Source organism: Palaemon carinicauda, chromosome 26 (genome assembly GCF_036898095.1).
Source record: "Palaemon carinicauda isolate YSFRI2023 chromosome 26, ASM3689809v2, whole genome shotgun sequence".
NCBI classification, from domain to species: domain Eukaryota; kingdom Metazoa; phylum Arthropoda; class Malacostraca; order Decapoda; family Palaemonidae; genus Palaemon; species Palaemon carinicauda.
In genome coordinates this window covers 73,575,236-73,600,676 of record NC_090750.1, presented here as the reverse complement: position 1 = coordinate 73,600,676, position 25,441 = coordinate 73,575,236, and the positions used below count along the sequence as shown (strand labels likewise).

Genomic DNA, 25,441 nt, shown 5'->3' with positions numbered 1-25,441 from the left:
ACTGCTGCTGGGTCCGGGATTGGTGAGCAAAATATTGGGAGCCTCTTGGTCATCGAGGTTGCGAAGAGATCTATGGTTGGCTGGCCCCAGGTGGCCCAAAGTCTCTTGCATACATCCTTGTGGAGGGTCCATTCTGTTGGAATTATTTGTCCCTTCCGACTGAGACAATCTGCCATGACATTCAAGTTGCCTTGGATGAACCTCGTTACTAGTGAAATGTCTAGACCTTTTGACCAGGTGAGGAGGTCCCTTGCGATCTCGTACAATGTCAGAAAGTAGGTCCCTCCTTGCTTGGAAATGTACGCCAAAGCCGTGGTGTTGTCCGAGTTCACCTCCACCACTTTGCCTTGAAGGAGAGACCTGAAGCTTTCCAGGTCAGACGTACTGCCAGTAGCTCCTTGCAGTTGAAATGCATTGTCCTTTGACTCGAGTTCCATAATCCCGAGCATTCCCTACCGTCTAATGTCGCACCCCAGCCTACGTCCGATGCGTCCGAGAAGAGAACGTGGTTGGGAGTCTGAACAGTCAGGGGAAGACCCTCTCTAAGGTTGATATAGTCCTTTCACCAAGTCAGACAAGACTTTATCTTTCCGGAAACCGGGATCGAGACCGCTTCTAGCGTCTTGTCCTTTTTCCAGTGAAAAGCTAGATGGTATAGAAGAGGACGGAGGTGTAGTCTTCCTAGTGACACAAATTGATCCACGGATGACAGTGTCCCTACCACACTCATCTACAGCCTGACTGGGCAGCGTTCCTTCTTCAGCATCTTCTGGATGGATAGCAGGGCTGGGGGTTGATCGTCTTGTTCAGCAACGTCCTCATCAGAGGGTTCCTCATCCGAAACTGATGAGGAAACGGCAACGGAGTGGGCAACGTCTGACTCGCTGAATCCGGTCGCACTGGTGGATGCGTGACGGAGCCGGACGCAATATCATGGCACTGCTGCACAGTCTGTGAACTGTCAACAACCATTGGTGCGCGAGGAAGTACAGCGTCAACCCGAAACTGTCTAGACTGTCTGGGTTGTGCAGTCAACACCCTACCGGGTTGCTGAGGTTGACGCACTGCGTCACAACAAGTCACCTCTGCTGGTTGTTGAACGTCTTCCTAGTGACACACTGAACGTCAACAACCACCTCCGAGCGTCGCTTAACGTCAACGTGCGACTGGCAACCCACACTGGGTCGCATCGGTGGAGGAACCACCTCAACTGGCAGACGCGAGTAGGATACCTCAGCGTCAACAGGGCGCACAACCAACCGGTTGGAAGGTTGTTGGCCAGAAGGTTCTTCTCCGCATTTAAGTCCTCTATCAAGGACACAAGCTTGGACTGCATGTCTTGCAGCAAAGCCCATTTAGGGTCTACGGGAGCAGGTGTTGCAACAGACGGGGTTAGCGACTGAGGCGGAACCATTTACCATCCCTGGAAGCCTTGTTATGTGTGACATAATAGTACAGCAAAACTTCAAAGGCTCGACAAAAGTTGAGAAGTTGACCTGTAAACAACTTGGAGCGTCTCCTGGCTAGGCGCCAGGGCGAGTCTACCAGAATTGAGAAGTCTATCTGGGCAGAGGCATGAACTCCCAAGCCGAGAACTTCTCTCGTGTCCTATCAGACTCTCGCTCTATAAGCCAGTTTAAAAGAAGGGAAATCAAAGGCTGTATCCCTAAAACTCCTCCTGGTGCAAAAACCAGTCGCCTAGCCAACGTAACGCTCTGTAGGAGAGCGAGAGAGCACTAGCTTAACAACAACGGCTTCGAAGTAGCTAGGCCTAGTGTAAGTTCTGACGTTTAGGCGAACGAGGAGCAGCAGTTACAAGATCCGGACGAAGATCCTTAAAAAATCATCATGATTTAATTAAAGTCCATAGGAGGCTAAGCAGCTTAAGGCTCCTCTCCAAATGACAGAGTCCTCAAAGGAATATCAGTAGGAGGGAGAACAGCACTTTCTCATCTACAGGAACCTTGTCCGATGAAAGCTAGGTTATCTCAGTGAGTCTCTCACTGGTGCATTAGTAGCAGACCAGAAGGCAACGTCATGTAACTGCTTGACAGTCTGTGAACTGTCAACAACTGAACTGTCAACCACAACAGGTGCGTGAGGACATACAGTGTTCACTCGAGACTGCTTTGACTGTCTATACTGAGCAGTCAAAACAACTCTAGAATGCGGAGGTTGACGCACCGCGTCAAAACAAAACAACTTAGGTTGTTGTTGTAACTCGCGAACGTCAACGGAGGGTTTCGTGCGTCGCTGAACGTCAACATGCGGCTGGCAGGGTACACTGCGCATGGGTGGCGGGACTCTCACAGCTGGAGTGCGGGAGAAGGTAGCCTCAGCGTCAACTGAACGCACAACCGTGGTTGGTTGTAGGCTAACGGGTGCAGCGTCAACCTTCTCCTCACGAAAGTCCTGCATTAAAGATGTTAACTGTGTCTGCATGGTCTGCAGCAAAGACCACTTAGGGTCTACAGTAGCAGGTGCGGCAACAGACGGTGTTACTGCCTGTTGCGGTACCGCTTTGCCTCTCTTAGGAGGTGAGCAGTCGTCGGAAGACTGCAGCGAGTCCGAACTGACCCAGTGGCAACAACTGGGCCGTTGGACTTGCGCGGAAGGGACCGACTTGCGCTTAATAAGCTGCGAGACCTTGGTCCATGGTTTCTTACGAGAAACCTCTTCCGCAGACGAGAAGTAAATGGGCTCTCTCGTCTTTGTGTGGGTGGGGCGATCTTGGGTAGATACGCCCGAAACCACGGAGGGAAACGTCTGTTCGTTGATCAAGGCCTGACGAACCCATAAGTCGTTCGACATTACTTCTCCCCTGGGCTTGGGAGCTTGCAAGAGGTCCCGGACTAGGTGAACGACAGGCACGAACAGACGAACCCTCGGACGCAACACTGTAACACTTTGCGCATATCACTTTATCACTTCGATTTTCTGTTTTGCACTTATTTCACTGAAATCGAAACTTTTACTGATTTCTACCTGAAACACGCAATTCTACCCTTCATTAAAAGGTAGTAATTGCGAAAACAGTCGTATAATGCAGCTCATTAATACTAGCAAAAACAGAAAACATATATAAAGATAAAGAATTCAGTGGCTGGGAAAGAGACTAAACACTAGTTCAAATAAACTACGTTTTCAATCTCTCACCGCACATAGCCTGGGGACAAGAATAAAACCCTAGAAACGTTTTACCTTCTTCCCCGTACAGCGACTAGGGAGGAGAGTAACACGAGAACAACGTTACCCGCTTGAACGGAACGTTTTTTCTCCTCTCTCTCCCTCCGTCTCTATCTCTCTCTCTCTTTCTCTCTTGATTTCGCACCTGAGAGAAGAGCCCAATTATATATCGTCAAAAAAACATGTTATTTGGCTAAAGGAAAAAACTGAAAGGTTTTCCAAATAAAAAGTTCCTTTAATCTAGAATTTAAACCATTTAAGCTAAGAAAGAATGAACGAAACGTCAGAATCGATTTACTCTTACTGCAAAGTGAAACCGTGATACACTCTCTCTCTATCGTAACGATAGAGCGCATGTTGAACGTCCTGAACGTCAACAACTGCGTAGTCTAAAAAACTAAACGTTAGTTCATCTTTGAAAACAGTACGAAGACTATCAAAGAAATTCTTTCATAAAACATTAAATTTAAAAAGTTTTAAATTCTTTAAAGGCTAAATACGATATAACGGGCTCAACGTTGATTAACTTCGGTTCCAAGTTAGGACCGCCTACTATCAGGAAAGGTCGCATATAAACAAAACATAAAAATTTATTTTTATATGTTTATAATAAATGGAAAGTTAATCGAAGAGGCCTAATAAAGGCGGAGAGATATAAAATATAGATCTATAACGTGTTAAGCAAAATTACTAAAAACCTAAACACACTTCCGTCTAAGGGAAGGGTCGGCCATTTAAAAGTGAAAGAGAGTCCATACTCTCTTTGTCACCATAATTAAATCTATCCAAAACGAGTTCAAGTTTTGAGATGAAGATAAAACCCCTGCATAGCGAAAGCTCAAAACTAGAATAGTGTACTTCACCAAATAGTTGTGAAAACAAATCCAGTTAGTAACAGCGTATTAGTAGGTCTTGTCAGTAGCCCGACAGAGAGAAAATTGGTTCTTTGTTTACTTGGAGTACTAAGTACCTGCTCGACAGATGGCGCTGTTGATGTACACCCCCACCTGCATAGCGATCGCTGGCGTATTTTGACCGTAGGTTTTTCTGTCGAGCAACAGAGTTGCAGCTATATGATCACCGGCTAAGTTTAATATTGAAAAATCAATGTTGTGTATTAGTAAAAAGGACAACATAATCATAGAATGCTGTTGTGTTTTACTATTACACACGCCAGGATGATTTAATTCACGATAATCATGTGTTTACACATTTTACAGGTCCCATTTTCTATTATACATAACCTAATCTCCTTCATATTTTGTGCTTAAAGAAATACAAGACAATGACCCTCATAAATGACTTTAAAAACATATTATGTATATAATATCAAGTATATTGTAACTTGCCCTTCACTCCAAACTGTGCTTTACTTAAGGTTTCAGCAAAATGTCAGCATACTTAAGAAATTACGAATAAAATGGGAAACAAGGTATGCTACCAAGATTAGAAGCAATTTCATAATGTTTAAGAGAGCTATAAAACATCGTAAAATGACTTCTTAGTACTTGTTTCATAAGACATACAAGTTGCCTGGTATTTTGTGGATTTTATAGGAGTGATAGGAGGATAGATGTGAGCAAGGCAAGAGAGCGTGCTAGAAATAGGAATGAATGGCGAGCGATTGTGACGCAGTTCCGGTAGGCCCTGCTGCTGCCTCCGATGCCTTAAATGACCGCGGAGGTAGCAGCAGTAGGGGATTCAGCATTATGAAGCTTCATCTGTGGTGGATAATGTGGGAGGGTGGGCTGTGACACCCTAGCAGTACCAGCTGAACTCGGTTGAGTCCCTTGTTAGGCTGGGAGGAACGTAGAGAGTAGAGGTCCCCTTTTTGTTTTTGTTTCTTTGTTGATGTCGGCTACCCCCCAAAATTGGGGGAAGTGCCATGGTATATGTATGTATGTATATACAAATCATTTGGGTGCACATCAATAAAACATTAGATCAAGCAGTGTTTTTAACTACAGTATTACAATTCCAAATAATTTCACAATACTAAATAACAAGAACACAGTCTATAATACTGTACAGTACTTACTTCAGAGTATGTCAAATACTTCCACATAATGCCAAGTCTTTTCAATGTGACCTGATAATGTTCTCCAGGATGATCATTCATGACTTTCTTTTTCATCTCATTTTGAAAAAGCATATATGGATTCAAGGGTCGCTTCACCTAAAAATATAAAAAAAACATTATCAAGAATATACTATAGCGTAGACAGAAAACATAATGACTGAGGCTTCAGTACTGAAGAAAACTGTATTTGTTACAGCATCATCCAAAGCACTGGAGATAATCTGTTCTATATTAGGTTGTAAATGCCTTGATCCCAATGGCACTGTATCATTAATAAAAAACAATTTAAATACCCTTTATTTTACAATATAGTGTAATGACACATGTTAACAGATGACTTTGCTGTTAATGTCTTACACTGAAAAAATGTCATGATAAACACCTCAGAGTACAGTATAGACAGGTTAAGATGACAAAATTTATTGATACTAATTGATTGAAGTTAAAATATTACTGACAGAAACAGCTATTTTTATCAGGTTACTGTAATTGCAACTTTTACTCTTATCAACATCCTATTTACCTGAGTGCCAACATGGGCAGGGCTACAATATACATCAGTATTTACACAAGTTTCATATCAGTAAGTCCTAAAATAATCTTCCTCCTATAATTGTCTTTAAAAGAAGGGAAGACGGGGGGAGGGGGGGGGGGGGGGGACTTTGACTTTTTATCATAATATAACCCTGGCTTTAACATCCTTCAAAAATTTTTTGGTAAAGAAGCACTGGTTATAAAAATCTAGTAATGTTGCTAGTCCTGAGCAATTAAACTTGCCCTCCCCTCCTTTGCAGGAACAAGAAAGTGCAGAAATTTGAAACAATTCAGCACAAACTTCTGCCCTGACTACAAAAGGTATATATGTAACCATTATTGTACAATAAAATAAAAGTTATAAATGAGTACCAAGAAAAATTCTATGCCAGTGACTAGTGATAGGAAATAGTTGAATTCTCTACCAGCAACTTGAAATATGAAGTAGTAAATGAGAATGCCCTATAAGTGCACAGAAGCTTGGCGAGTAGTGTTATGTGCTCCTATAGCTATAAGGAGGCATTTGCTTGTAAAAGGAGCGTAAGACTATGGGAGACAGGTTGTACAAGCCATCTTTTCTGGAGAAAAGTAGTCTTCTCTTCCAAACTATTGGAAACTGGGATGGACTCTGGGATATCTGGCCAGCCAACAACCCAGTAGGGTAACCAGCTCTGCCTGGGATTGTGTCTGTTGATTAATCCCGAAGGGATAGAAGGTTCAATTGAGAGGGACAAGAAACATTTGACTCTCAAGCGGAAAATCATCTCTCATCGGTTGCACCCGAGGGGCGAAGAGATTGCTTAACAAGTGAACATCTCACGTTGATTGCTGTCGAGTCATACAATCGGTTGCAAAGAACTGTTCTGTAGGGGGGGGGTGAACCCTGTCCTCCAACTGACTTCGTTCCAGTGGAAGTTGGTTGTGTAGGTCTGCTTAAGGATCGGTAACCCCGAAGTATCCAGTATTCTCTAGCAGATGATGACATTCCAGCAAATCTCCCTAGTTGATCGCTGTTAAGGAAACGATCAGTAGCTAATGACCAATTACACGAAAACTACTTCCGAAAGGCAAGATTGAGACATATCTTCAATTCATTTGCTGGACAGGTAATTGTATGCACAAGTCCAGCTCCGGACCAATAAAACAGACAGCAAAATTCCTCTAACAGGCAATTTCTTCCGATCTTATAATGAGAATGCAGAGGCAGAAGGTCCAGGTGCAGCCTGAATGGTTCATTGTGCCCAGAACTCAATTGAAGAACATTGATCAATGTTCGCTATTGAGACCTCCTTCTTCCAATGACAGAAATCCCTTACAAATGCCGAAAACAGTTTGCATTTCTCCGTTTCGGAAAAACTGGCATAAGCTCCAAATGTTCCCTCTCAAGGGTACAGACTCACTTATGCAAAGTTTCAAAGTCAAAATACTTTCAATACTTAGAATGCCGATGCGGAGATGTTAGGGAGGAACTGACTGGAATGAAGGAGTCTACTTGAGGATAGACTACAGTACTTATGTCTGGTTACGGGAAGGTAGGAGGTTCATGCATAACCTGAATACAACCATCGAATTAGAAAGCAATTTAGTGATTTATTAGAACAAGGTTCCAATTGTACGATGGTACATAGTCCTTGCTAATCCTTATGGGTGTGCATGCGCCCATGAAAGTAACGCATGCATTTGGCAAAGCGAACTGCCTTTACCGGTAGCAATAGCTCACTTGCCTGCATGTGGATGTTTGAAATCGCAAATTCTCTACCTCCGGGTATGTGCTCGAACATGACCCTAAGCATCGTGAACACATTCCCATGTTTGATTATCCTCATGGAGCCCAAAAGAATTGATCAATGACCAGCCGTAGTAATGTTAACATGTTTGTGAGCATGTGTGTGCCCACAAAAAGTACATGCAGTTAGCAAAGCGATCAGACTTTTGTCCGTAGGTGTTTGCCTGCTTGATTTGTGGGGGGACAAGCGTCCCTGTAGGTTCGTAAATGTGAGCACAAGCTGACTCTATCCCTTCGGAACTAGATGCTTGTGAAAATAACCTTCAATGGGTTAAGTTTCACTAGACCGTTGAGCCCTGAGGGTGTGACGGGGGTGAGGAGAGATCACAAGGGGTCAGAGGCCGATACCATGAGTGCTCTGAAGAGCTCTCTATCCGGTTGGGAAGAAAATTCTGAGAAAGTAACCGCATAAGATTATGTTTCGCAAGTCTTGTCTTCCGAACAACAGTGGGATGTGGAGGAAGCAAGTAGTCGGAAAGCATTCCTATCTGCATAAATGACCGAGCAGGATCATGCCTAATGAGACTTGTTGTACCCTGGGGCCACAATGGTGGCATGCAGTGGCAGCATGCAGTCAGCAGGTATCTCCATTTGAAGCAATAACCACCGAGGGTTTTGCCTTCGGAGAGCGTGCATGCACAACAGAAAGAGCTTGTACCAGCCCATTACTATGGAGGTGTTAGCGAGCACGTGGTGTTGCGTTGACCTCCTGAGGGACGGGAGCTTACCTGGGCAACTCGCTACACTTGGTGTCAGGTGGGCTCTCCTCCCATGAAAAAGCATAGTCTTGCATGTAAGGGTTTGTTAGCCCCTGTATGCAAAGAACATAAACACTAGCCAGGTTCCCAAAGGACGTGGGTAAGTCAGGACTACCGAACTAATTCTTTGTCGAGGAGAGCGTTGACAACCGCCAGCCAGCGTCGGCGAGCGTTAGTGAATGCCAGCAAGCGTTAGTGAGTGTCGACAAGGCGAATGCCTCACTAAACTCTATGAGCTTTGTTGTGTCCAAAGAGACTAACTATGGTAAGCAGCTCTTCTAGGAGGACACTCCCAAATCAATCCATTGTTCTCTAGTCTTGGGCAGTGCCATAGCCTCTGTACAATGGTCTCTCACTGTCTTCGGGTAGAGTTCTCTTGCTTGAGGGTACACTCGGGTCCACTATTCTATGTTATTTCTCTTCCTCTTGTTTTTGAAGTTTTATTAGTTTATATATGAAAGAATTATTTTAATGTTGTTACAGTTCTTGAAATATTTTATTTTGATTGTACTGTACTTTATTTACTTCCTTATTTTCTTTCCTCACTACACTACTTTCGCTGTTGGAGCCCTTGGGCCTATAGCATCTTGCTTTTCCACTAGGGTTGTAGCTTAGCAAGTAATAATAATAATAATAATAATAATAATAATAATAATAATAATAATAATAATAACAACAACAGTTTCAATGTAGGAAATAACCCTACAGAGTTATAACCTATGAGACTCGCAGATGGGAGATGCGGGGACCGGAAGCAGCTGGCAGGCATCACCATCTGCGAAATGAACCAGAAGGGAAATTCCTCACGCGACTCGTGCCTGAGAGCTGGCGACTGCAAGCGGCTAGATGCATCACTATTTTGTACCCTGAGTGTATGACGGCGAGGGGTAGGAGCTGCGACCAAAGAGCAAGAGCGAGGCATCGACGAATAGAGCACATGCTTGCGGCTTCTCCGAGGGGGTACCACTCTGGTGAAGGGCGATTTTTCTGCAAACGAGATAGTTGCCCAACACCTGCAAGAAGGGAAGGGAGCCTTCCCGCGAAGGGAATTACTGCTTTACACCTGCAGCTGGCGAAGGGCATCTCTCCGGCAAAAGGAAAGGCTTCCCAACACTTGGAGGTGGACCTCCGAGCAGCACACTCTCCTTCTCGTCAACAAGCTGATTAAGCTCCAGGTTAAGGTCGGTTCGAGTGCTGCCTGTGAAATGTAGCCAAAGCTAGTTTCTGGATACAACACGAGGGGATCCCCCAAATGGAAAGTCCAAGGGAAGCAAGTCTGCGACTGCTCTCATTCCTATGACGGAGCTGCAAGAATGAAGGGGGATTAGAAGCAGACAGTGCTGCAGCTAAGGGCATGAAAAATTTATCGGTGCATTACCTCCAGAGTCTCGGAAAGGATGACTGTGGTCAACCACAAGGGAGGCAGGTGTACACTCCAGTTGTGGCCTCAACTGTAGTATAATCGAAGACCATTCCTTAGCGGGGAAACCCAAAAGCCCTAAGAAAGGTAGGAGTTGGCATAGCGGCAACGAGAGAGACTACCTGCTAAGGAAAACGATGTTATCTGGACCTAAAGGAAGTCCGGGGTTATATTACACTCTGAAAAGAAAGAGGATTTTCTAGTTTTTAGGCCAGTTGCTTTAATCATGTTAACTGAAATAAAAAGACATATACTGTTATTATTGCAGGTGTGAGCAGGATGGTTGGTCTACCCCATGCTCTCCCTCCGCTAACTAGTGGTAGGTAGTTACACCCCGCTTGAATGTGTTATGGCTAGTTTCAGCTGTCGCCAAAATATATCTCCACTGTAAAGAGCAGAATGGTTTGTATTTAATGCCGGAACAAATTAGTTTTAGCCAGGTTTTATGAAAGAAAGACGTTCTTTAAAAGGAACATTAAGCTTTAAATAAACATAATAAGACTTTTTTTTCAATATAATTAACACATTTAGCAGTTAATTATACTTTTGTAATTTGGGGTACACAAAATTCCCGTGAATGGTAAAACAATGCAAAAAGATACTTACTTTACTTTTTGGTCTGACAAGTCTCTCCTCTAAAGGACAGCTTCCTGTTTCCTCAGTAATGGAATGTTTTACCATCACACCTTCTTGATGCATGACACTAACAAACGAAGTAACTCTTGCATCCTCTCCTTCGTTACTTGAAGCTGTAGTGTTCTCTGCATAGCTCACTGGGATCTCTAAAGGATCTCTGTCTACCCATCCTGATTTAGCATCTACAGGTTTGAAAGCATAGTTATCTTCAGGTCTTCCCACGTTTTTAGGAGGAAAAGACGAAGTGGAGGCATTCATCGCATTAACAGGACTAAATTCTGTAATTGAATATATAACTTCTTTTTCTGAATCTTCATCAAAAGATTCCTGTTCCTCAGCAATATAAACACGGGAGTCATGCTGGGAGCTACCAACACTTATATATGTTTCAGTGCATGCTTCTTCTAACTTTAGTCCCCCTGCTAGCTCATATTGAGACAAGGACTGAGGAATATCTGTGTCAGCTTTCTTATCTACATACTTTGTTGCTGGTGAAACATTACATTTTTCCACATAACTCTCATTTAGCTCTTCTTCCAGTACATTTCTAGCAGAAGTTCTCTCATCATAAGAACTTTGTTGCAACAGAGCATTATCATGGGGAGCCTTTGAAGTGCATGGAATTTCAATACCAGGTAACTCTTGTACCTGTATATGCAAATTAGAACTAGGTTTTGTACTGCAAGAATTTATGAATGAATTACTGGAATGGAAACAACTTTCTACGGATTGGTTACCAGCATGAAGTGGCTCTAATTTCTGAGTTTCTTTATACTCGTTTCTCTCAATCTGATGAGTACGTTCATCTGTTCTTTTGGATGCATGATTTGCCTTCTTCCCTTTGCAAGAACATGTATCATAATGAGATGAGACTTCACAAGCAGAAATATCTTGTTGACAACTTTGCCTATTACTGCATCTTTTAGAATCCTCTTCAATAGAACACAAATCTTCAGTTGAAGGACCTGAAGGTGAAGCATATGCTTATAAAACATATACAGTATGGTGTAAAGTTACAAAGATAATATCAAAAGATTTTAAGCTCATAACACAAAAAAAAAAACAACATCCATTAGAACAATTTCAATTTGTGGCATTGACAAGCCATCTGATTACCAATTATAGAGTGCACGCTCTCTCTCTCTCTCTCTCTCTCTCTCTGTATATCTATATCTATATCTATATCTATATCTATATATCTCTATCTCTATCTCTATCTCTATCTCTATCTCTATATCTATATCTATATCTATATCTATATCTATATCTATATATATATATATATATATATATATATATATATATATATATATATATATATATATATATATATATATAAACCTCATTAAAAGGCCATAATTTATTTTGAAACGTTTCAAACATTACCATGTTCATCATTAATCTGTAAAAATTATAAATATAAAATTGTTAAAATTTACACAATAATTTTCAAAACAAAGTAAAACAATATTAAAATGGTTAAAATATTATTGAATTTAAAACAGAAAATTGTTAAAAAACTAAAACATAAGAATTCCAGTGCTCACCAAACCATCCACAGGAGAAGGTGAAGAACGAATGAATAAAAAATTATACCAACCTACGACTTCAGTTATGCTAAGTAAAGAGGAGAAGCGGAGACGGAGTTCAAAGAAGGAACAAGTCGTTTGATGTATAATGACTCAAGGGTCGTTAGAAATTCACTAAGTCTTGTTCCACCAATAATTGAAAAATGTTTTTTCATTTACTTGGATTTTGCACATGGAGGCATGATTCCTTATGTTAGAAAATTCAAGGCATGATTCCTTATGTTAGAAAATTCAAGGCATGATTCCTTATGTTAGAAAATTCAAGGCATGATTCCTTATGTTAGAAAATTCAAGGCATGATTCCTTATGTTAGAAAATTCAAGGCATGATTCCTTATGTTAGAAAATTCAGGATTACCCAGTCTCTGACCAGTTCTAAACCTGTATCCCATATGGCTACAGTACCTCATCTGCAATAACCTATGGCAAGATCCAACATAGATACAGGAACATCCCGGGCACTCTAATTTACAGTATAAATAATGTTGGATCTCATGAAGGTCTGCAATTTGTCCTTGTAGCCAAAGAATACATCAATCTTAAGTGGATTGATTGGGATTAACAGGATATTGAGCCAACCGAACTATTTTTCTATCATTTGTTTAAGTTTGATGGAAAACTTGTTGTCCGACAGGTAAAGAATTGTAACAAATATATTTTTTGTATGTGTATTGTACCACTATATAAGGGTAAGGGAGATGTGCATGAGTGTTGTAATTCAAGGGGTATTAGTTTGTTGAGTGTAGTTGGAAAAGTGTATGGTAGAGTACTGGAATAATAGATATGAAAGAAAAACAAATTGGCCGCGGCCAATGAGTCTACGGCAAGTTGTCCTAGACCCCCATTTCTTGTCCTCGAGAGAGGAAGAAGAATAAGGAGCTCTATCTCTCCTAGTCTTCTTCTTAAGGAGGCCATGATACTTTCCCCACTATGAGAGTGGCCATTCCCTACAAAACTTACATGATATATGGTGAATAAAAAGAAAACCATTTACCAGGGCAGTTCAAACATAATGGTTGCGGACCTACCTCAACCCAGCTCAGGAAGGACGGTAAAAGTCTGCATACTACCTGAAAAATCACTCTTATTCACAATGCACACTGAAAGAGAGGAAGCACTGAATAGGAAAAAGACACACTATATTTTAGCATGGAGTTGTGATCATAGCTCGGGAGAACTAACAGTGACCAGAAGGATAAGGATTTGACCTCTGCTCTCCAAGCCAGCGTGGAGATATGACTGGTAACCATATGCTGTACAGTTGCCAGCTAGGTAGTTTTTCATTTCTGGTCGTAGCAAAACGACTCGGGAGTAAACCTATATAAATGACTCGGAAGTTTATATCCTTATAGGAACAAACAGTATTTCTAGTGCTGATTACCTTTTTATTAGTTTCTCATTAGACCCTTATTTGTTTGACGTGGTTAGCATATCTTGATGTCCAGGCTTTATTATTCTTGGTTTTTACTCTCCTTTTCCTGATCTATTTTGTAGACAATATCCCCAAACCTGAACCTAAAAATCATTACAGAACACTCTAGAAAAATGTTTTAATCCACTACCTGGTATCCAGCTATTCATGATTGCTTTACTGTTTCCTTTCTATTGGAATATTATTCTTTTCTTCTTTAACTTATCTTTTCTATTTTCCTCTAATACTTGCATCTACATCATCTTATTTCTTACATTAGACTTTCTTTTACATAACATATGTGGGTGATATATCTTATTACTTTTAATTAGAATTAGGTCAACTTGGCTGATTTACGACGAAGAAAATAATGGTCTACAAATGTGCTTCAAAAACATAATTTATTGGCAACAACTTTCACATTCCAATATATCTACAAATTTACATGCATATTATACAATAGACTAGTCCTCTCATCTAAAAATTCTAGAATAAAACATAATCAGCACACTATACACTTAACATTAAAAATTATCACAGGCAAATGAACCAAACTTTCATCAGAAAACACAAAGTATGTAAGCTGCGCAATATTTTAAAATATACCAATATATGCATAAAGAATAACAAATTTAGACAAGAAAATGTCTGCAAAAATACCCTGTGAGAATGTGTAGTTAATTAATTGCCAATAAACTCTCAGAAATAAATAACAAAAACTCGAGAACACTTTTGACACTTCTTAACTTCATATGTCGGGACTCACAACTTTACATTGCCATAAAAAACAGGTTTTAATCTTATTTGATCCATAAGAGCAATTTCAGGAAATCACAAATTTGTAATGGTAATGTAATTTGTATTTTTCATAAGTAAACAAACCCAAGTCCTTTACTTAGGAGAATAGATAACAGCAAAGCTGGAACACAGCAGTTAAAACTTTCAACGAAGTGTGCACAACTGACAGGTGGTTTAACTGTCGGCAGCAGGGAGGTAACTGCCCCTAGACAACTCATTTAGATAGCAGCTGGGACTTACTCAGGGGTTGGTTCTGGCAGAAAAGTTTGAGTTAAGGACACAGGCTTATAGAGTTAGGGTAAATGCAAATTACTTTGAAAATTTTGGATGGGTTCCTACACAAATACAAACCATCATCTTTTACATAGGAGACTCATCTTTAGGTGGGTGGAAGTCTCCGTTCCAACTGGCTGGAAAATTTGCCAAGGAACTCGAGACTCGTGCATTGAGATGCTGCAGAGTCAGGGTTCCTCACACCTCGTGAACCAGAAGAATACTTACGGGTATGACAGCCCGTGCTTAAAAGTGGTTATGCTTGAGTTGGAATCCTGTGTTGTAAACCTGGAGAAAGTAAAGGGTTTGTTGAAGCTAATGTTGAGGACCATTTAGGATTATTTTGGTTTGCCTCGTTACGTCACACTCCCCCTTGTATAGTGTGGGGAAAAGACCCCCGTGTTCAGAACAGTGGATAGCTGAAAGCTTAATGATCTTACCTAACTTCAGATCAAGTCCAGTTGGTGAGCTATCCGAGGCTGTGCCCCAAGAGAGGGGAAGATTGAAACTAATGAAAAGGCCAGTCATTCCTCACTTTCATCCCAGAATTGCTTGTAACCTCAGCCCTCAACCTACAGTTACTAGTCTTGTAAGAGGAGCAGAGGTAGCAAAACCACCTGCTGAGCAACTACTACAGGTCCCAAGGAAAAGGAATCCATGGACTTGTGGGTTTCATCCAGCAGGTAACGGGCTGGCGAGGGTTGTCTAGAACTTCCAGACACCTGACTGAAGAACCTGCAACACAGTTCCTTTTGAAAACCAGAGAGGTGCCAATCCCTTTAATGTTGTGGGCTTTCACTTGCATACCTTCAGCAAATGGAGATGACAAAGTTCATGAGATTGACTTCTCTTTGCCAGAAGATGGTGTTCTTAAAGAGATCTCCTTTGTCCTCCCAGTGCTAATGAAAAGATGCTGCAGGTGAGGCCTGGTTAGCCCAGTATGCTTGAGGTAGCACCTTAGCACACTAACAGGACATATTAACAGTTCATCAGGATCTTACGTTACCTCTCGAACACTTAAAACCTTAAAAGAATATACATTCTTAAATATTTTTTATTCCTAGCTATACAAACCTGAGTTATTTATAGGATTTTATTCCGGTGCTGTTTTTCCACGACCAAAATTAAAGAAATCGTGAGATTCTGACACCATTCTATGGTTGCCATCTATCTCCCCCACTCTGGGTAGAAACAGCTCTTGCCTCACTTTGTTCATGGTCAGGACTTGTGGGATGTATGAGGCAGGAAATATAATATAAATGACCTAGGTTTGTATAGCAAAGAGAAATAAAAATTACAAAAAATTTTAGTATGCTCCTATGCAGATACAAAGACTTTGTCATTTATAGGGCAGTTTTTCTTAGGGGGGAGGATGTCCCAGTAGTAGAAAGGGTGTCTGTCTGACCCTGGACCCAAGGTAAAGACTATCACTACCGGCTCAAATAAAATGGAAGCCTCTTGTACTGTAAAAGCTTGAACCACCATCCAACAAGAGTATTTTTGTGTGAACAATTTATATACTGAATCCTATTATATTCAAGTATAAACCAAATTTCAAAGTTATTCTCACCTGCATATGAGGTCAACCATGCTTGTACTGTACTCCCAAGATAGGGAAGGTTGGAAGAGAGGAAGGAAGGTCCCACTCATATTACACTCACACTGCATTTATGCTGAGAATAACTGATGTGACCATATGTTAACAGTCCTGCAAAGGCATATGATCTAGACTACTTGTTGTGCAGCCATCACAGGGCCCAGAAACAATGTATCCAGTGATCTGTGGATGTAGTCCTCTAGGTATTGTGCGGTGAAGGTAGTCTACCTCTTCCATACACCAACATTTGGGATACTGAGTGGTTCTTGCAGAATTCCAGGATTGAAGCAAGACCAAGAATGTCATGGGCTTTGGAAGGAACCCCACTTGATGCTTTGCCAAAAGATTTATATGCTCTTGAAATAATTTTTCGTAACCAGAAGGAGATTGTGTTCCTAGACACTCCCTTCTTGGTTCGACTTGTGCTTATAAACAAGTTGGGTATGGACGGGCGGTAAGGTTTAGTCCTCTTAAGGTAAAAGAGAACTGCCCTTACAGGACAAAATAACAAACTGTCCATGTCATCAGTTACCTCCTGAAAACCCCACAGTCTCAAGTAACAAGGGTATGGTGGCAGCAGCCGCCTTTAAGACTTACTGCATAAACATTGCCTCGTGGGATAACTTGGCCTTTGGTTTGTGAATGGAATGCGCCTGCACTACTATGTAGCATGTCAGGTATAGCACAGTGTGTGTCTGTATGCCAAGTTCACGTACTACCTGGTCTAGCGTGACAGGTGAGCGAGTAACGCTCCATCTCGAAAGGTAAAGGTAAGGATGCATGTGTTGTTCACTAGTGTTCACAAATTAAAGGGGTTGAGAAGGGAGAGCATGTTGGCGAGGGCTATCGCTCTCAACCCTGCCAGAAGAGTGGATCAGTGATTGCACCTGGCAAGCAAACACAGAACATAGTGTGTGATGGAGGCTCAAAGGGTTACCTGCAGGAACAGCGCCAAGATGGTCTCCGAAGAGCTACAGTAGAATGCACCGGCGATGAAGCGCACTCGCGTTTCTAAGCTACCTGGGCAGATGGAATCCTAGGTGGGTGAGGACAACCTCTCGCGTTTGAGAGAGTATTTGCCAATAAGCCCCAAGGGTCGGAAAGCTCAGAAGAGAGGCAAGGGTGCCTGTTACCCGCATAACCTCTCCTGGAGAAGGGTGTGATGGGGGCCGGCATTGCATGTGTCACCCCGAGGTTTCTTGGGTGGGCAAGAACCTGCAGGGGAGGCAGAAGTTCCTGGAGGCAACAGAGATCAAGGAGAGAATCCCTCTTTCTGAGCTCTAGAGGGAGTTATGCCGGAGTCATCTCAAGCAGGATCAGAAACTCTCTCCTGCTGTGCCCACAAACTAACACCTTCAAAAGTCCAGAGTAACAAGGACGGCCGGAAGAGACGCAAATTCTCTCGAGCAGAAGCTTCCCCACAGGATAAAGCCATCCTCATTTTGCTAGGGGAGACGGGAGGAAGACTTAGGGAAGATGGCCACTCCTGATACTCATCGCATGCAAAAGCCTAGAAGCAGAAGTGTCCTCTGCCCCTAGGACAAAGTCAGTGAGGATCTTTCTCCACTTTAGACATGAACATACAACATGAGTGGCCCATCGTGTCCAGACAATTCCACATGCCATGCTTTCATCAAAACACATGCACCTTTCACCCCTGAAAAAGGAATAGGAAAATCTTTAAAGTTTTGCCAGTACAGTACTCCAGAGCATGGAAGAGATACGTACAATCCCCACCGCAGCTGAAAACAAAGTGGTTTAGTAGCAAGTGGGCGGGGAGAGTACTGCTTCAACACTACCGACTGGTAACAACCACAATGGTTGTTGACACCTCAACAAAAGTTTATAACCGTATTTTAGCTTTGCTGTTATCATTCTCCTATGTAAAGAACAAAGGGTTAGTACTGGTGTAGGAAATAAATATATTTAACCAGAATTACGCATTAAAACACATCTTACTTGTGTTACCATGCATATTTCTAAAATATTAGAGGTCCTTTCAATTTATGAACAGACTCATATAAGAAAAATTCTCAGACAAATCATTTTGAAAACAAGACAAGAGGTATTGAGGACTACAATTTATAATAAATAATTGAATAACTATATAAATAAGTTAATATAGATGAGTATTTACTATTTAAAATAACATTAGAAATCAACATAGCTATACCAAAAATATATTCTAAAACAAATCCATTTTAGAAACTAAAACAATTTAACACTAAAATTTTTTAAAGGAAAAACTGTTTCCTTAGCAGATTTTTTCAATGAAAAATAAAGAGCTGTCGTCGAATTATGAGAGAAAACTCAAATTTCTACTAATTATACTCTATACTTCACAATTATCAAATCAACTTAAGAGAAAAAAGCCTATCTACATAAAATCTCACACAAGTTCTTAATTCTGTTGAAATACTTATCTATTTAAACATTCAACCCACTGAATGGTATAAACACACTTGACATCACACAATGCTACAGTGTATAAAGAAAAAAAATTTACTCTTAAAGATACATAATCATCCACATATCCTAGCAGTGCCTTCCTCAAGCGTAACATAAGCGTGACAAATTTGAAAGTACTGTAATTTGTATTTTATCTAACTACTGCATACAAAGCTGAAGTTCTTTACTAGTAGATTGATCAGCGCAAACTGGTGATCAGGTAATAAAAATAAAAACTTTGCGTGAGATGGCTGCCGTTCTCCCCAGTAGAAGCGGGGGTAGAGGAATAACCTGCCCACTCCAGAGAGCTAGAGCATGCTGGCAGAAAATAGCAAGCATACTGATGAGAAGACTCGAGGAGGAATATTCTCAACTAAGGACAACTACCCGCAGCCGCAAGGGAGTTTTAAGGGAGCACACTCTCTTTGTTGAGCAGGCTCAGCACACACGCTTACCCGGAAGAGTGGGTGAGCGAGGTTGTTACCTTCGAGAGAGAAAACCTACAGACCCTCGGTAAGAACTGCGGAGGAAGAAACAGCTTGGGGTAAAGGGCTAGAAATAAAGGAATCCCTTTTCTTAGCACGGAAAGGCAATGGGCTTAGGCTTATCCTGGTAGGAGCTAAAGAGGCACCTGCTGTGCACCATGCTTCAACTCCTCCAGAAGCCAATCCTTCAAGGGGGAACCCTAAAGTCCCAAGAAAAGATATGGCTCACAAAGAGCATCAATGGAGACTTCTCACAGGAGGAAAGCGCCACTGCTTCTCCAAGTCGTGTGAGAGAAAAAGGCAATTTCCTCTTACTCGTTTGTCCTCTGGAGATCAAACAGGCAGACAGGAAGAGGGGTTCCTGCGGAAGAAGAAAGTCTGGGAAAATCCCTTCGAATATCTTCTTACACCTTCAGTGGAACAATTCCAACTGGGAGGATAGTCTCTCCTGACATTCACCGCACGGATACTCCTCTTGCAGGTAAATCCTCTGCAAGACAGGCAATGCTAATGAGGATCCATTTCCAACAAAGATCGGAACACGTCACAAGCACACCCAGTCGTGCCCGAACAGAGCTGCATGTAGTTTCTCAGAAATTAGCGGTCATCCCCGAAAGAAAAAGTTTGAACAGCTACTTACAGAAAACGGAGGCTGCTGTGTACGTCTGCTCTCAATGGAGGCTAATAAGAAAGTGGCTGAGATAGTGAGTGTGACGCCGGTATAATTGGGAGTGTTCTCCTGCTATCCCCGCTGGCCTCCACTTCTACTGGAGGGGGGCTGCCACCTCCCTCAAAGTTTTTATAGCCTGAAAACCAGCTTGCACAGATCAATCTCCTAGTAAAGAACAAAGTTTTGCATTCAGTGTAGGAACAAACTACAGTATCAATTACATGTACAGTATAGGCAATTGTGGATATCTAATTTTGACAGAAATGCACTTTCTTGTAAATTTCACAGTACAAAGTAATGTTAAGTCTTTCCAAAACATACATATGATATCTGCAATTTTTCCTTATTTACACGAACAATAAACAAATTTTACATATACATTAATTTGCAACCAAATATAAATTAATATTGTCCAAGGAAATGGTAACTATAGTAACTTCCAGGAAATCCATAAGGAGTGTAATTATACTCTGCTCCTCGAGCACTTGCATCATTCATACGATTCTGGTGATCATAACCGTAACCTAAAGGCTCTTCTGACTTATAAGTAGCCAAAGCTGCATCAGAAGGCTTACTCAAAGGATTTTCGATAACAGCTCGACTAACATTTAAAGCTGAAACTGGATGGTTAAGTGGACTAGCATTCATTGTTGTAGATGACAGGTCTCCTACACTAGCAGAATCTCCTCGTGAGAGATCTCTTGTTAAATCACGGGACAGGTTATAAGCTGCAGTTAAGTTAGCTCCCAAAGAAGTGTTTACCATCTGTGGTGCCTTGGACGCCCCAGCTCCAGAAAGTCCAGGGTGAATCAGAGAACCTGTTGGATCAGTTTGGTTGGCTGACGAAGAGTCTTCATTTTGGGAGCTTTTGTTACCAGTAAGATCAGAGTCTGTACCATCATGACTGGTAGGAACGCCTGCAATGTTGCTTGTTCCTTGATACTGTTTTATAAGGGGAAGATGACTTGAAGAGTTATCTGCTTCAGCATCCTCAAAAAAGGATTCATCATCATCTCTATGATTGGAATCATGTTCATAATTACCTTGTTCATCATAGGACTCATTCTTTCTCTGTTTAGAAAACTTAAGGTTGTTATTTGCTTTGAAAGTTGCCAGCCAGCCATTGGATGCCTTAAAATCATGATAGCCTAATTCTGGGGCAATCTGCAGAGCTTTAGCCCTAAGCATACCTGTGGTGATTTTTACACCTGCAACGACAGTCATATGTCTATACCATTGGATTAAATGCTGATTGAGTAGAGCATATTCACTTTTCCGCTGTCTCTTCATTGTTAATTTTTCACCTCTCAACAGGCTATCCCGATAAATTGTAAGAATTTCTTCTCTTCTCTTAATGATACCACTCACCTGAGTTTTTCCTATTCCATATAAATGAGCTATCTGACGCTGAGATTTTCCATCTAAGAAGGCATCGATAACTTTGACTTTCTCTTCCAGGGTTAATGTTGTTCGTGTTTGTTTTTCTCTCTCTTTTACTGGAGGTAATGTAAAAAGTGATAGAGGATTAATTGCAGGGAATTTTAACTCCTCTGAGGTTTCCTGAAACTTATTCTCCTCAGTTCTTTTATCACTTATTTCCCAGGAATGAGACTCTTTACCACTGTCTGCTGTACTCTTATGACTAGATGCTAACTTCTTATTTTCTTCTGCTATAGGTTTAGGGGACAAAATATTTTCTTTGTCCCTGTTACTCTTAGCAGCTTCTTCCTCTGTAGGGAAAGGGGGGTCACAATTGACGTGAAGTTTCTCTAAAGACAATGCTGCTGCAGATGCTGCCTTGCTCTTTAATCGCTCCAAGGCTCTTGTAACTGGACGACCGCTTGATTCTGACCCAAAAAGAGATCTACGTTCTTTAGCTAACCATTTTTTTCTATTTTCATCTAAATTTCGTCTAATTTTTGCTTTTCTCCTCGCTCTTCTCAAAGGAAGGGAAAATAAAGGTTTTCTCTTTACTATGTTTCTCCATCCATTTAGATCTTGCCCAGTAGTAAGGCTAATTGTGAGAGGTCCATCTTCGCAAGGAACTTCCAAAGTTTTTTCAACTAAGGGTTGCGTTGATGACAGTCCTTCCTTATTTTTTGATGGGGGATTTCTGCTGTGTTGAGAGTTGCATTCTGAAATAGAAGAGGAAACTCTTTATGTCATGGTTCTAAATATTAATAATCAATGTTTTAGTATTTATAGTTCCAGATGTAAAATGTATCAAGACAAAAGTATATGAAACCCTGAAAAAATAAAATCTCACTTCTAATATAACAGATCATTCATTCTAGACAGACTAGAACCATAACACAATAAAGTTTCCCACTTCTAAGTCCAGAATAAAGTGCACTTTCAGCAACTGCTTTTACAAAAAACCATTACCTAAGATTAGCCCACACTTATTGTCTTCAAAATGGCCTGGCTTCTACAATCCCTCTGATATAACGAAAGATGAAAGCAATCATGTCTGAATAAGTGGACTTTCAGGTACTTCACAGTATAATAGTTAGCATAAATGGCGTGTTTCCCCTTCAATCTAGAATTAAAAATTGTATGGAACCCAGCACAAATTTTGTAGACATGCCTTTCTCATTTGATCACAAAGATGAGCCACACCGTACTTAGTTTTTATATGGCAGCGGTTGCATTCAGTATCGTTAAGACTTGCTAGTCAGTAGACATGAAGCTCACTAGTTTAAGGAAAGTTAAATTTTACTCAGTTCTTGGCTAACTTTGAGTTTTGCCTTATGCTTTAATCATGGTTGGCTTAAATTGTATCTCCATTGAATGAATTGCAAAATGGTAAAAAAAATATGTGAAACAGACTCACAGAAAACTATAAATGCAATTCCCATAAATGAATAGTTTAAGAAACTGTCCAGCATTTTGATGTAATATAACAATTTTTTTAAAGTACTGTAATTTATATTTTCCTAGATCTACAAACCTGAGTAATTTAAACTAGATATGTTTTCAGCACGAGCTGAAACGCCTGTTAAAATCATTAACGAGGTAGTTAACAACAGGTGCTTAGCACATCGAGAAGCCCCAGTCCTCCACCTATTGGAGGATCAACAATTTTGACCTTTTGGCCCAGGACTGAGAGAGTTAGTCTAGGTGGAAAGTTTAACTTAAAAATCTCGGGTGTGTATGGGTAGGAAAAACACAAATTACTTTTAAAATTTTTTACTTGTTCCTACAGATATATAAATCTTTCTTCCTTTAAATAGGGGACTTTGGTGGGTTGGAAGAAACTCTTAGATTCAAACTGATTGATTCTTTTTCTTCCCAGAAAATTTCAGTCAACCAGGTCCCATAATGGAGAGAAGTACTGTAGTTGACTCCAGCAACCACTTATCTGTCTATCCCAAGGATAAATAGACTGATAGGGCCTGGCCTGTCAATGATGATTTGTATGTAGTCAACTGAGGGATGCCTTCCCCTGACATGGAATCAGCCCAGAATAAACCAGTATACCAATCTTATGATGGATCAATGGGTTGCTCCAAATTTTACTATTCTCACTCTTGTTAGGGAGGACAGAGGAGATATTTCATTTAACTAAAGAATGGAGCTCAGAAGTGTAGCTTGTCAGCATCAAGTCAGGTCTAGCGCATAATGTTTTCAACTACTTCGTCTCCAAGAGAGGGGACAGAAAATGAAGAAGAGCCAGGCATTCAACTTTTCATTAAAGATTTAAATCTGTTTAAATACACTATTACCATAGAAAAGACACTTTCTGTGCTGTGTGGGCAATGGCCTAGCTACACAACTACTTGAGGAGCCACCAGAGAACCAAGTTAAAAGGTGTCAAGGGACTTGTGAGTATATATCATAGGTAGAAGGCTGTGAAGATGGTCTGGCATCTCCAAACCCCAGCCTTCAACACCTGGCCAACTGAAAGGTTTCTTCAAAGGCTTGGGTTGGGGGTCTACACCCATGACTTACTAAATCCCTTGACCCTTTCAGCAGTCGATGCATAAGTTATATCAATTATCTTACAAAGCTAGAAAAAGATTGTGTTTTTTGACACGTCTTTTTTGGTTCTGCCAGTGCTAACGAAGAGTCACTGACACTCAGACCTGAGGTGTCGAGTTTTCTTCAAATAGCACTACAGAACCCTCAAGGGACACTGCAGTATCTCCCCTCAATCATCACACGATGCTTCACATAGAGAGGGGTTAAATTAGATCTCAAACTGGGGGTCGTGTACCAACGGGTTCCAAGTTTTAGCCAAAAAACAAAAGATCTTCCACCCCTCAGAATGGGTGGCTAAGTAAGAAAGACTGTGCAACATACCCACTCCCTTTGTTGATGCAAAGGATAGCAAAAGGACAATTAGATCTCAGTCTGATAAGCTTTTCAAAGGCTCAATTGGGGTATGAGTAAGAGCCTTGAGAATGAGAGTCGCATTCCACTGAGGGGCCCGAGGTCACAGGGTGGGCAAGAATGCTCAAAGTTCCTCATGAGCATAGACAATTCCCACGAGGAGAAGTCTATACTCTTTAGTCAAAAGACCATACTCAAAGTTGAGTGGTAGCTTCTGACATTAGTGATTGAGAGGAGCTTCTCTTAGTGAAGGGAGACGAGGAAATCCACAATCTGAGCTAAAGATGCTACGATCAGAGAAGTATCCCTTCTATGACACCAATTGCAGAGAATGGCCTACAGTACTTCTCTTGGTAGATGCTAGATGGCCTCCAACCATGAAGTTCCAGCGACTTCATAGATTGGTGGTACTGTACCTCCGAAAGTGCAGCTAACAGAGGAATGATGATCATTGGAGTAGTTCTCTCAGGACCTCGAATAGAAGTGCTAACAGATCGGGATACCATTTGGCATGAGGTCATCTGGATACCATCAGGGTGATCCTGAGTCCCGATGTAATCAACACTCGGTATATCAGCGGATGGATTAGGTTGAACTAGGAAAAGGTAAGGTATATGCATCCAGGCAATTCCTTTGGTGCTGGAAGGCATCTTCGAACATGGCCAATGGGTCTGACATGTGGCAGCAAAAAACTGGGAGCTTCCTGTATAGCCGCAGAGCAAACAGATTAATCCCTGCCAAAACCCACAGGGCAAGAAGCCTCTCCGCTATGCAAGGATGTAAAGACCACTCCGATCATACAACCTGTCCCTGGCAACTGAGTGTCTGCTAGTACATTTCTCTTGTCTGGAGTGTACCTGGCTGGCAACTCTACAGCGTGAAATGCTGCCCATATGTGCAACAGCTTCGTCAGCTTGCATTTAGTGTGTTAGACCGTGGCCCCTGGCTTGTGGACGTAAGCCACTATGATAGCGATGCAGCTCATCAACACTACTGAGTGCTTCCTCAAATGTTCTTCGAATACTTGCAGGATTGGACAGGTTACTTGCATTTTCAGGACGTTGTGCAGATGCATTTTTTTGCCTTACAGAGGAGGCCACGATCAGCCAATGTTGAGTTACATCAACAGATGTATCCCTTGTGAGTGGGCCTAAGCTGATACCAAGGTGAACACCTGTGGAGTAGTGCATTGTCCAAAGCATAGTCTTGGAATGGTGCACCAATTAGAGGGAGAAGCCGAGGGACTTTTGAGAGGACTGATATATGGGTACTCGAAAGTACGCATCCTTCACATACACAGAAAGAATGAAGTCTTCCTCTTTGATGAAACTCGGAAGAGAACATACCGTTTCAATCCTGAACATTATTTAACAAACAAACTTGTTCAGTAGAGAGATAATTTAAAGTCCAGTCTTCAGCCCCCAACTGAATTCTCCACC

The 25,441-nt window shown here is 41.4% G+C and overlaps 1 protein-coding gene across 2 annotated transcripts in view; it reads right to left on the bottom strand.

Moving 5' to 3' along the window:
- The window catches only part of LOC137619584 (uncharacterized), a 58,654-nt gene that overhangs the window by 4,552 nt on the left and 28,661 nt on the right, over positions 1-25,441 (bottom strand). The window contains exons 7-8 of one of the 2 annotated variants that reach the window (XM_068349748.1): positions 10,371-11,365; positions 5,225-5,362 (exon numbers count right to left, since the gene is read on the bottom strand). In XM_068349748.1, the coding sequence (XP_068205849.1) occupies positions 5,225-5,362; positions 10,371-11,365 (1,133 nt within the window). Of the gene's footprint in view, positions 1-5,224; positions 5,363-10,370; positions 11,366-14,567; positions 21,806-25,441 lie in introns of those variants that run through there. The other variant, XM_068349749.1, reaches the window with a different exon arrangement.